At 37.9% G+C, this 13,400-nt stretch overlaps 1 protein-coding gene across 1 annotated transcript in view; it reads right to left on the bottom strand.

Annotated features, from left to right (window-relative positions):
- Positions 1–13,400, bottom strand: part of LOC102003687 (vomeronasal type-2 receptor 116-like) — a 30,128-nt gene that overhangs the window by 2,951 nt on the left and 13,777 nt on the right. The window contains exon 6 of the mRNA XM_013507191.1: positions 12,682–12,713. Within this exon, the coding sequence (XP_013362645.1) occupies positions 12,682–12,713 (32 nt within the window). The remainder of the gene's footprint in view (positions 1–12,681; positions 12,714–13,400) is intronic.

Raw genomic sequence — 13,400 nt, 5'->3', positions numbered from 1 at the left:
GCTTGCCAGGCAGGCGCTTTGCCACTGAGCTAAATCCCCAGCCCCATTCCCAACCCTTTTAAATTTTATTATTTTGAGAGAGGATCTCCTTAAATTACTACGTCGCCATGGCTGGCAATTTTCATTTCCAACAGGAAATCCTCTTGCCTCAGCCTCCCAGAGCCTTGCATTCCAGGCATGCATCAGCACACCTCATTTTTCCATTTCTTTCTAGACACAAAATAAAAGAATGGCGTACAAAGAATAACTCCTAAATGATACTATTGCTATTTATTCTCCTTTTAAGTCTGGCATATCCATACAAACATTCTATTTTTACAAAGTAAAAGAGATCTACCTTTATTACTTACTCCAGTTAATTGATCTAAATCAAATCTTTACAAATGATTCCCCAGATTTTTAATGAACAACCTCATATGAGAAAGCCAACATAACTTGCTAAGTCCCAGAAAAATACATGTGAAGAAACATACTGAGTGAGAAGTAGTTCCATTACTGAGCCCCTCCATCTATGAACGTGCGTTATGCAGCTACTTACTTAATTTTATTATCAAAGGGGTATTTTAGTAGTTTGAGTTTTATATCTTTAGAAATAATTACAATATATATCACTACATATTTAATGATTCTTAAATCCTGCAAAAATCACTTCTCAAAATTTTGTCTATGAGTGCCTTATGACTGAGGTATGGAAACATGTTTTCATTTTTCTGTAATAGTCTTGTATTCTATAACCAGGAAATCCATATCATTTCATTCATTTGTATGGATTTTATACTTAAAAAGTAATATCACTGGAAAATTCTATCATTCATGTTTCTCCCCTAAAAATATATTTGTGGTTTTGTGTGTTTTTTCATGCATTGAACATGATGTAGAGTGTCATGTCTGGCGGAAGTGTGGTACAGAAAGTTCTTATCTCATTCTTGCTTTCAAAAATGGACCACAAATTGTAAAGTGTGCTACAGGGTACAATAGATACCATTTTTAGGGAGGCAATTAGCAACTTTTCTCCTACTCATTTGGTAAGAAATACTTTTCTTGTCATTTCTTTGTAAATCACAGAGATGTACAATTGTATGATGTCTCCATCTATTAACATTGTTTTTCTTCTCCCAGGGGCTACTGCCTTAAATTATATTTTATACATGGAGTTTGCTCATGGCATACTTCCCCTAAAGTACACATCTCAATCTGAAATAGAATATGTGAATTTAGTTTAAAAAGGAAAGAGGACTGTGAACTTTGTTTCTTCTAAGTGCATTTTCAGCTATGAGTAACACCAATTAGCTCCTTTCTCAAAATGAATTGATTTCCCTCTTTTCCTTTTCTTTAAAAGAATGAGGTAAGTATTAATATGTTTTTGAGTGCTTATCAATTTCACTGCTAATATTATTAACAAAAATTTGTAGTGAAATATTACACTATGGGCTCCTATCTGTTAATAGGCATGGTACTGTAGGGATATTAGTACTATGGAGATGTTTAATTTTTCTTAGGACTATTTTGCTAAGTTTTCCTATGACTTTATAGATTGCAAGGAATAGATTGATGTGAAATTACTTATATTTCATATGAAAATTTTTCTATATAATTGCACTAATGGACAAATTTCTGTCATGATACTATACTAGATTTCAATTTTTCTCCTTCTTGATCAACTGCACTAAGAGTTGTCACTTTTGTTACCAGAATCACATTTATTTCTTTTTTTTATTTTAAAGAGTAAAAGGATAACATAGTAATAGGGGGATTTACTGAATTACAGACAAAATGGTAGGACATTCTCAATGGTTGTTATTTTATCTATCGGTATCTTCAAGATAGTTTCTCAGGAAAAAGACAAATAATAGTGAGTTACAGACAAAAATGGTAGGAAATTATCAATGGTTGTTGTACTATACTTTGGTTTCTTCAAAGTGGTGTCTAGGGAAAACAAATAGAGCTATACATGAGTGATTAATTAAATAATCATTGACTATTTTTAATGGTTGTTGTTGAAAACACACAGTAATAAACATACATGCATTTACAAAATAGCATAGGAACAATACAAACATTACAGAGTTATGGACAGATTGGTAGGAAATTATCAATGGCTGCTGTGATACATGTTGGTATCTTCAAAGTGGTTTATCAGGAAAACAAAGATATGCAAGAAAGATCTAACAAGTAGTTACAGCCTAAAGGTTGTGAAAAATAGCGGATTACCTCCTCATTAGTGACTCCTTTCACTGAGGTGTGATGGCTGGAAAGAAGGCCAGGATTAAAAAGAAGGACTGAGAGACTAGCACCAGTGCCCAGCAATAGGCTGTTTACTTTTTCCTCTGTAGTCATGATTACTTGGGGCTCCTCCTTTGAGATAATGGTCTGGCCAGAGGGAGAAGGCAGAGTATGCTCTGGGCCCCTTCATTCCTGTTGGACCAGCTGGTAGGAAGGGTTTGAGCTCTGGGGCCTTTACTTCAGAGGGCAGACCAATCTCCAGTGGTCACCTTTACAGTGAGGGCATGGCCCACGGGGCTTCTTAGAGCAGTCCCTCTTGAGGTAGCCTGGCTTTTGACAGTGATAGCAGATGAATGTAGTGAACAAGTTCTTGGGGCCTTGAGAATCAGACTTAGGGTCTGTTTCTCTTAGTGCTGCAACAAAGGTAGCTGTTTTTTCTTGGTTTCTTTGTTTTCTCTCCTTGGCCTCCTCCTCATGGCTATAAAATACTGAGGAGGCAATTCTTACTAATGTCTCAAGTCAGCTATCTGGGGCAAAAGCCATTTCTTGTGGCTTTTTTCCACTATCTGGGGCTGACTGAGTAATCAACTTATCTTTAAGGATAGTTTGTCCTACTGAACTGGGATCCAGGGAAGTATGCTTTATCAGTGCCTCTTGTCTAAGAAAGCAGAGGGGTGTTCTCTCCAGCCTCCCAGTGCATTGGGACCCTGCAATGACTTAGTGTCCTCTCCCCAACCGTCAACACAGGCAGCAGGAACATGTGGATGAAGTCCTCAGCCCGCTAGTCGGTCTCAGCACTATCAGGTGCGGAGTGACCCAGGCAGGTAACCTAGACACGTACCTTCTCCATGCAGGCGGTTCTTCAGAATCTGAGTATTGGGCACCCATGTAATCCATGAAGTCTCGGTGCAGACCTCTCCAGAGCTCCACTCGCCCTTCCACTGCAGCCTGCACAGTTAGGGGGAGAATGGCCTCCAGGGCGTCTCCCCGGGTGTTGTGCAAGGTCCTCCTGGTTTCCAGCTCCCGAATGGCTCCTGCGTCCTCAGTCAGCTCGACCTCTGAGTTGTCGGGCGTTGGTGCTCTCGTGTCCTCCAAGTCCGTGTTCACCAGCTGCTCCTCCGCTGACTCCGGACCTTTCTGGCTCTCAAGGGCAGGGCCAAGAGCGACCCGCCGTGCGGCATGTTCTCCAGAGGTTTCTCCACGTTGGGATAGTTCATTCACGTCTCCAGGCGGGCCTGTTGTGTCGGTGCTTCTCTGCGGCCTGGCGGTTCTTGGGCGACTGGCCTGAGGGCTGGCGCGCATCTCCGCGCCGCTTCCTGGGAGCCTGCTGCCTGCCTTTCCAGACGCCTGCGTGGCTGGGGTCCGGGCCTGAAAGGGCTGGCCCGCCCTGCTGTGTGGCCTCCCGGGCAGGCGCCTGAGGCCTGCCTACCTGCCTCCCAGGCAAGTGCCTGGGCCTGCCTCCACATTTATTTCTATTTATTTTCTGTCTTAATTTTTAAAAAATTCCTTTCAGACTGTATCCCATCTTTTATTTTCTTTGTGTCAAGTTGCTCTACTTTTTTCAGTGTGTGATGAATATTTCAAATGCGGAACTTCGGCTCTTTTATTTAAATAGAGAACAGCACAAAAGTATGTTTAATATAGAATGAACATTTGTCTCAGTATAGTTTTAGCTTCAACAAACAGGATTTTCCGTTGTACATGATTTTTAATTTGTGCTTTGATCTATTCTATACACTATATATGATGGAGAACTATACATATCGGAAGCATGTACTAACTGATTTTAGTGGGTACATTGTTCCCTATATGTGACATACAACATTTTTTTAGAAAGCACCATATTCCCATACTTTATGGAGAATATACATTCAAAATAACTACATGATACAGTTCATATTCAGTCTTGATGTATTTCAGAGAAAATTTGAAATCATACTAAATGTTTTGAAATCAAAATTTATATTAGCCACAAGAATAAGTTAGAAAATATTCTGTAGGAAGGTAATTCTACCTTGTCATGATGTATGAGGAAATTAACTATTTCCAAAGTGGAACTTATGATGTGCAACAGTTTTCAATATTAGATTTTTATAAATTTTATTGAATAAGTTTCAGTCCTCATCTTCATTTCATCTGCATTTTATGTTATTATTATTATTTTTTTTTTTTCTCTTTTCAAGACAGGATCTCGCTATGTAGTTCAGGCTGGCCTTGAGCTCACTTTGTAGCCCAGGCATGTCTCAAACTCACAACGGTCCTCCTCCCTCAGCCTCCCGAGTGCTGGGATTACAGGCATGTGCCACCCCACCTGGCTTCATCTGCGTTTTAATAACGTGGTATTTTCCTTTAGGATATTTGAATACTCCATGAATGGTGAATGTGCCATTTTGGCCACTTCTACCAATCCTAAAATGATTAATACCGCCTCCTTTAATTCTGATATAATACTAATGCTGTCACCTCTGTGAAAAGGCCTGTGACACCCTCCTGAAATGTAGATATTATCACTTGTTCAATCCCTTATTCTGTGTACATATTATCCTTGCAGTTCTGTGGCACAGACTCTAATTCATGCCGTCTGTCTCCCCACTCACCTGTGCATTCTAGAATGGGGATTAAATCCTAGGAACTGGTTTGTGCTGTTCTCTAAGCATGTTGTACATCAAAGACACTCCCCCATCTCCAATCAAACTCAATCTCTCTTAACACCTGCTTTGTGTGAAGAATAGTGTCAGCCCCTGGACAATGAAGAATGCTTGACCCTCATCTTGACTGTAATCTGGCTGTGGTTCCAAAGATTGTAAAGAGTTGGCTTTACTCATACTCGGTGTTAGATTTCCTGATGGAGACGGAATTTAGAAGCTGTAGGGTAAGGGAAAGGGCTCGTCTTGAGAAAATAATGATTTTAATGGGACTAGAGCAATAAATCAATGTGGGCAGGTGTCATGGTGCATAAGAATTATGGTGGTGCCTAATTCCAGAGGATTAATGGGCCGAGACAGGTCTGGTGAATTTTTTAGACAGTCTGAGGCCAGTTGGTGATATTCTGTCTCAAAATAACAAATAAGAATGGCTGGGGACATAGATGATAGAGCACATTTTTGTTCAATTCCTTGCAATGCAAAACCCAAAAAAGATGAATAAGAATGGCATAAAAGGACATTGAATTAGAGTGCATTTCAAAGGGGAAAATGTGTTTTCCAATCAGGCAATAGAACTTAGTATAACAAATAATTTGATAAGTGAAGGAAGAATTTTACTATTAATGTCCTCTACAAGATTTTTTTCCATTTCCTGGATGGATGGAGTGAATATAAAATAAAGTGAGAATGCGTCCACAGGGCAAGCTCTTACCTGTGCCATTGGCGATCTCATTGTCTGCACAAGGGGTGCAATCAAAACAGCAGGCAGCCTTTCCCTCCTGAGGGCTCTTTCTCAATCCAGGATTGCAGCTCTCACTGCACACTGAGCTGGGAGTCCAAGGAAAGAATGTATGGTGATAACTTCTTAGACTTTTACTTACTTCTTCAGAGCTAGAGGGACAGAGCTGGGGACATAGCTCAGTGGCACAGCACCAGCCTGGCGAGTATAAGGCCCTGAGTTTGATTCCTGGCACCAAACCCTCCCGAAAAAACAGAGCTAGAGGGATAAACTGAATTTGTATACATACATAAGCAAAACTATATAATGCATGCCAAATTTATTTTATAATGTGAAACATATATTTCCAAAAGTATAATTAGACAAATGCATTTCTTTCCCACTCATCAGAAAGCTTATAAACAATTTTTTTTCAAATTGAAAATTTAGTTATTCAATTTCCACATGTGACCATTATGTGAGCAAAATTGGGGGCACAAAGCCTGTGACAGTGTTTCACTTACTTGTGGCTAAGTGAGTGTGCCGTGATAGGTACAACATACCTCTGTAGTTCTTGTGGCCCACTCTATCATATCCTCAGACAAAGTCAGTTTTTGGCCACGTGGAGCATGTGAAGAAAATGTTTCTACTTTACCCGTCAGTCTAAGGCCTTCTGGAAAATTCCAAAAATTGAGAATGTTATACTCTGAATCCACTTTCCTTCTGTCATCCAAGTTCACTTGGTCTCCAGCAGGATTGTGAAACTGGATGTTCTTCAGAAAGCGATGTAGATGAAAGAAACACATCGTCCTATGTGAACAGGGCTCCAGAGAAAAGATAGAACATATGAGTGGAAGAAAGTTCCTAGGTGTCATCAATGCCACTTACATAGAGCAGCTTTAACACTGGTATCTATTAAATTGGAGTACACGAACATCTCAGGACTAAAATGTCACCATGTTCCAGAAATGTCAGTTTTCAGGAAAACATATTCTGTGCAAGCCCATTTAAATAAAGTGTACATACCTCCTAGTTTTTATTCTTTCAGGTTCTCACACTAGCGAGACAATATATTGTGAAGTGAAAGGAAAATGATCAAAAGTAAAGGGCAACTGGGGTGTGGGGAAAGAGAAGGGAAAGGAGGGGAAATTATGTAAGTGTATATACAGGATAGCTAACATAGTTGTGCTACTGTCTTCTATTGCTTTGCTGAAAAGAACGGTTAATGATTACTTGTTGGATCAATCTTGCATGTCTCTATTTGTTTTCTTGAGAAACCACTTTGAAGATATCAATATGTAATGCAACAACCATTGTTAATTTCCTACCACTTTGTCTGTAACTCTGTATTGTTTGTATTATTCTTATGCTGTTTTGTAAAAGGATGTCTGTTGATGTGTTTTCCTTCTTTTATTTTTAAAATAAATTAAAAAAAATAAAGTGTACAGTTATATTAGAGGAAAACATCAACTGTGGAGCCAAAGAGTCTAAAACCCACAACTTCCCTCATCTGACTATTATCATAGCATCTACTAACAAAATGAGTTCATCAATATCTGAAGAGTTTGCAAAAATAAATGAAATTTTATTACATGCACTGCTGGGTTTAATGTGATTAGTCTCATAAGTGATTATGAGACTATGATTCCGGTTGTCCTTTAAGAAAACAATGAAACATGTTTACATGGGCAAGGCTTTGACCTGCTACAGACGGAAGCGAGGAGCTGGCTCCTGTTTCCTCCTCCTTGCCAGGGGCTCCTTGATTGAGCATCATTTCAACTCAGCTTGACAATCACCTCTTCAACAGCAAGTGTGATACACAATGTTTTGTACTTTTTAGAAATTATTCTAATATTTTTGGGTGAAACACATAGATAACTTAAAAGTGGTACCTTTAGTCACTGCCTGCCATCCAAAGGAAGACATCAAAAACATAACTTTGATTTCTCTCTTCAATGCAGGAAAAGAAATCTTCGCTCACCCAGTAAGTCTCTGTGTGCAAACTCTAGTGCATGAAACACCTTGAAAGATGCCTAGTGCCAGTCTCCTTTCTAAACCTCCATCTTCCTTGTAGTTGAAGCACTGTTGATGCAGTGTCACCTTTTCCTGTCCCATGAGCCCTCACCTGGGGAAATCTGTAGAGTTCCAGCAGTGGTCCGATCTGAGCCGAGGTGCCCCATGGTATTTCTGTCACTACTGCTGCACACTTGCTCTCTCTCCTATATGTGTAATTGGGGATCTCAAGTTGTCCAGTGAGCAAAATGAAGGAATTTTCTAATATCCTCCAATGAGTGTAAAGGAAATTATGGAACTCATAGCCCAGAGAAATGTTGGGTAAAAGATGAGGATTCCTGTTGATCTCCTCTATGGCAAAAATGAAGGCCAGGTATTTCTGGTAGTTCCTGGGCATAAGCCTGCAGAAAGAGCACAGATGTTCTTAGGGCAAAGACTGAATGCATGATTTTCCAATCCAGTCCAATCCAATATTTGTGACCTGAATGCTTGTGTTCCTTCCCTACACTCATATCATTAGAACCTAAGCATGAATATGATTAATTTGGAGGTTTAAATTTTTGAAGCTATTTATAATTAGATGCATCACAGGGGTGAATTTCTCATGAAAGCATTTGGTATCCTTACAAGATTGAAAGAAGAATTGGTTCACAATTCTGGTATGGGAAGACTATTGAGAAGACTGTCACACGAAAACTAGGAAGTAGATTTTCTGTTGTTTTTTTGTCAGCCTGTGCAACTATTAAAATTAATGATTGCTGATTTAGAGTCCTGTTGTTTACACATTTGTCCGCAGCAGGCTGAGCAGGGCAAAATCATTACTAAAGAAAATCCTTACATTTAATTCATCTTTGCATAATATTTACAATTTGTGATAATTGATATTTCTTTGTTCACATTATTTATATTTTACTTTCAAATTTCAGATAACTTCTAAATTACTATTTTGTTTTTTAAATTGATTTGTTCCTTTTAATTTGTCTCTACTCCCTATATTTGAGTAAACAACATTCCATAACTTGTTAGTGTAATTTTCCCACTAGAAATTGCAGGTGAAGGTTCTTTTGCAAATCACACCCCCGGCATATTTACTGAATGAGAAAAGTCACTGTAGCTCTCAGCCATTACACTGCTTCACTGAGACACCCAGGAGGGTCCTATTCATAGTAAGGTTCAAAACTTTAGTGAAATTTACATCAAATACATAGAAATTGAAAAATAAAACTGTTGTCAAAAAACCCTTCTCATGTTACAAAGAAATTAAATGAAAATTGAATAGAACAGTTGTTTGAAAACCCTGTTTAATGTGGCCTTTAAAATATGTTAAATATGTATTAGTTCAAAGGAAGAACTAAAAATGTAAAATAGTCTTTATGATAGACTTTGAATTATTTCCAAGTAATCTGCATTTGGACAGAAAGCAAAGAAGGGAAACCATATTGACATTCTCAGTTAACACTTGGAAATCAATAGAATAAGACTTTACACTGTGGTTTTGTAACACCTGGTCCATAAAATTTTAAAATATTGAGGATGACTCAGGCATGTCATAGTGAACTCTTCTTTAGGAATATATGTGCAAGCAAAGCATTATAGAAGACAAAGGACATTATTGATTAAAAAGTATAATATAGTAATATGGTATCACTTGTTAAACAGGGATTTTTTCATTAGGATCTGACGTAAACCCTACTGTGACAGAACAATGACCACTCTCCACCCTTAACTATCTATATAAAAATTTTATATGTTAATTCGCATTTATTTTACATGTATGGATCACACACATAATCTATAAACCTAACCCTTTGTACCTTGAAAACAATAGAGCCACCCTATTAACATAGATTTTATCTGCAAAAATTAAGTACATTTTTTAGTATACACAGTTAAAGAAATATCTGGAAGAGATATGTTTTGGTAAGTGATGGACTTTCTGATCCAGTATCTCATCAGATGTGTAGGAAAATTTAAAATGCTTTTTGTGAAACAGCACACATTTGCCTGTGTACACACATAAACACACACACACACACACAATCATTGAATTTCAACATATACTGAATAAATCAGACAATGTAAAAATTAATAGTCACTGTGATCAATTACTGTTAAGGCAGCCAGAAAGTAGGACCATTAGGTTCCAAATAGTGGCACGGATCTCCAAATATCTGGACAGAATGGGGAAAAATGAAGAAAAAGTCTTCTCTAAGGGAAGTGTGTAAGCATTGTTTTTCTGGGAATATCAATATAAAGGAAGTTTATGAGCACAAAAAATAAGCTTTGACATCAAAAAAAGGAGAAAAGATAACTTTAAAATATAGAAAAAAATTTGGATGTAAGAACTAAGACTAAAATATCAATAGTAAGAATAGTGTTCAGGAGTTCTGCTGCCATCATGGTACACCCCTGAACCCTATGTGCACTCTGTCAAATGCATGGGGACGCCAGAGCTGGTGGCCCATGTTCTGCCACCATTCTGGTTTGAAACTGAGCCCTAGAAGAGATAGGTATACTGTATCAACTCCTAGGGTCCCTGCAACTGGTGGCTTACATTCTGTTACAATCATGGTTTGTTACTAAGCCCAGAGTGCACTCTGTCAGCAGCGTGGGGACCTCAGTCCGGGTGGCCCAAATTTTCCTGTCATTTTGAGGCAAGTTTGACATCCAGGAAAACTAAAGACCTGAGAAACCTTCTGTGAGCTGCCAGAGCAGGGAACAGCTCAGAATTCTGTCTGCAGCACCCAAAATGACAAAGGACTGAGATAAATGCAATCTCATAACTCCACCCCAACCACAAGGAGACCAGTAGACACTGACATAAGTGAACTTAGAAATCAAACTCCTGAAGGCTCTGAAATGATTGCCACTGAAGTAAAGGAACAATTCCATCAGGCTATAGTATGTATGAATGTATAGGATAGTTAACACAGTTGTTCTACTGTCTTCTATTTCTTTGCTGAAAGAAACTGTCAATGACTCTTTCATTGATCAATATTGCATGTCTCTATCTGTTTTCATGAGAAACCACTTTGAAGATATCAATATGTAATACAACAAGCATTGTTAATTTCCTACCACTTTGTTTGTAACTCTGAATTGCCTGTACTGTTCTTTTGCTGTTTTGTAAAAGGTTGTCTGTCTGTTAATGTTTTCCTCCTTTTATTTTTAAAATAAAAAATTTTTTAAAAAAAGAAAATGTTAGATCAGAAATAATCTCTCAGGTAAAAAATGAAATGACCACCATACTGAAAGAATTGCTCAGCACATGTGAAGAAGATATATAAATATATAGGGGCATAAAAAATGATGAAAATGTTCAATGAAGAATATATGAAAGAAGTAGGATGCATGAAACAGATACAGAGAGATATCCAGGAAATCAAACTTCCATCAAAAGCTGGCAAAACCACATTCATGAAGCTGAAGATCCACTGTCACATCTTGAAGACAGCATTTCAGGTAATGATTGTGAAAGGAAAGATCTCTTAAAGGTAACAAGGAACCAAAAAATAATACAATAGTTGCAAGAAGATGCAAAGAAAAATAATGTAAGACTACTAGGTGTCAAAGAAACAGCAGGAGGCCACACAGATGATAAAAAGTCTACTTGCAGAAGGAATAGCAGAAAATTTCCTGCCCTTCCACCCCTCCATTGGAGCTGAGCTGAACCTTGGACCACTTTGGGAACACTGCGGAGCTGCTGCTGGTGCTCCCCCATGAGCTTGGGAGCCAGGCAGAGCCCCAGACAACGTCAGGGGCTTAGGGGGCCACTTTCTGCACCTCTGCCCCTGTTGAACTCAGCTGAACGTTGGACAGCTTTGGAGAAAACTGTGAGCTGGCCCCACCACTTCCCTACCAGCTTGGGAGCCAGAAGGAGGCGCCAACCTCAGGGACCTTGGGTGCCACTAATTGGAATGCAGACTGGTGAAACCACTGTGGAAATCAGTTTGGAGATTCCTCAGAAAACTAGGTCTAGGGGCTGGGGATTTAGCTCAGCGGCAAAAGCGCCTGGCTGGCAAGCACAAGGTCGTGAGTTTGGTTCCTGGTACCGGAGAAAAAACAAAAAAAAAAACAACAAAAAAAAGGAAACTAGGTCTAGAGGTCCCACTCAACCCAGCTATCCCCCTTCTGGGTATTTTCCCAGAAGAATTAAAAACATCATACCACAGCGATATATGTGCCCCATGTTTATAGCAGTGCAATTTGTTACAGCTAAATCATCGAAACAACCCAAATGCCCATCCACTGAGGAATGGATAAAAAGCTGTTATTTTTCTTTATAAAGTGGAGTATTACTCAGCTATTAATAAGGATAAACCTAAGGCTTTTATAGGAAATGGATGCAAATAGAGACCATACTCATAAGTGCAATAAATCAGACCCACATGGGTAAACATCATATTTTCTCCATGTGTGAGAAACTGAAAGAGTAAATAAAACTGAAAATATACAATAGATATTACAAAAGGGAAAGAAATTGCTCAAAGGAAGGAATAACTGGGATGAGGGAAAGGAGAAACTGAAACAATGAAGGAAAGGAAAATAATAATTTTACACATATATGCATATAGAAGGACAGCTGGAATAATTGTACTGCTGATGTGTAATGGTTTAGTGAAAGGAACAGTTAATGCTTAATTTTTTGTCTGATTTTGCCTGCTTATACCTGGCAATCCGAACAACTAATTTGAAGACCATAATGTACACTATAACAACCACTGGTGAATTCCTACCATCTTGTCTAGCAAAACTCTAGCACATATCATTTTTTATTCTCTGTAATGGTTTAACTAACCTTGCATTCTTATCCCTGGTAAGCTGAGCAAATTTGTTGAAGATAACAATATGCAATATAACAACCACTGTTAATTCATATCATTCTGTTTTGAAATCTTGTATCACTTTTATTGTTTTTGCTTTGCTTTGTTCTTGTTGATGGTGTTATTTTGTTATTTTTATTATTTATTCTTTATAAAATAAAAAGTAAAATAAATAAACATGTACCTAGTATACTCATAATGATATCTGTGTGTGTCACACATCATTTTACAATGAACAACTAAAGGATGATCAACAAAGAAAGTGGTAGTATTTAGCCGCATTGTTAGGAAACATCACAATAGCACATTTGTCAACCCTTTACATACGGTATAAATTCCATTTTCTTCCATTTTTACTTGAGTATAGGACATAACATGACAAACTTAGATGTCAATGGTCATAGGAGAGAGGACTTCTTTAAAAATATTCTCCTGAGTAGTGGAAAACAAGTGTAAGAGAGAAAATACATGACGAGTTATTAAAACATACTATAAGCATTATGTTAAAAGCATTATACACATGAAGAGGAAAAACTGAATGAAATGTATTAAGGAATTGAAAAACAGTCACCTACACATATGTCATTTTGAATTCTTAGAAAAATATGGAGAAACCAAAGAGAAATACAAGATAAAAGTGAGAAACAATCAATTTTAAGCACAAAATAGTAGGATGAATTTCAAATATAATGGGAGTCAGGGAAAATCCAGAATAATGGTCAAATGGAAAAGATGATAGCAACAGATGTTAGTGATTTCAAGAAGAACAAAAGTGAGTTGTTTATTCAAACAAATTCTTTCACATAATTTGATATCAGACTGCATAAATGTTGAAGAGCTGTTTCTTCCTCTTAATGTAGGAAAGCATTCTCTATGCATTTTTACTTCCAAAATATATTTTATGCTTGAATGAATATAAAACATTCCTATCTTCTCTTAACAAAATAATGTAGCACTTGGGGGCAAAGATGCAGCCCA

The sequence above is a fragment of the Chinchilla lanigera genome, unplaced genomic scaffold (genome assembly GCF_000276665.1).
Source record: "Chinchilla lanigera isolate Chin_1 unplaced genomic scaffold, ChiLan1.0 scaffold00123, whole genome shotgun sequence".
NCBI classification, from domain to species: Eukaryota; Metazoa; Chordata; class Mammalia; order Rodentia; family Chinchillidae; genus Chinchilla; species Chinchilla lanigera.
The sequence above is the reverse complement of the archived record's forward strand: the minus strand, read 5'-3'. Positions and strand labels throughout refer to the sequence as shown.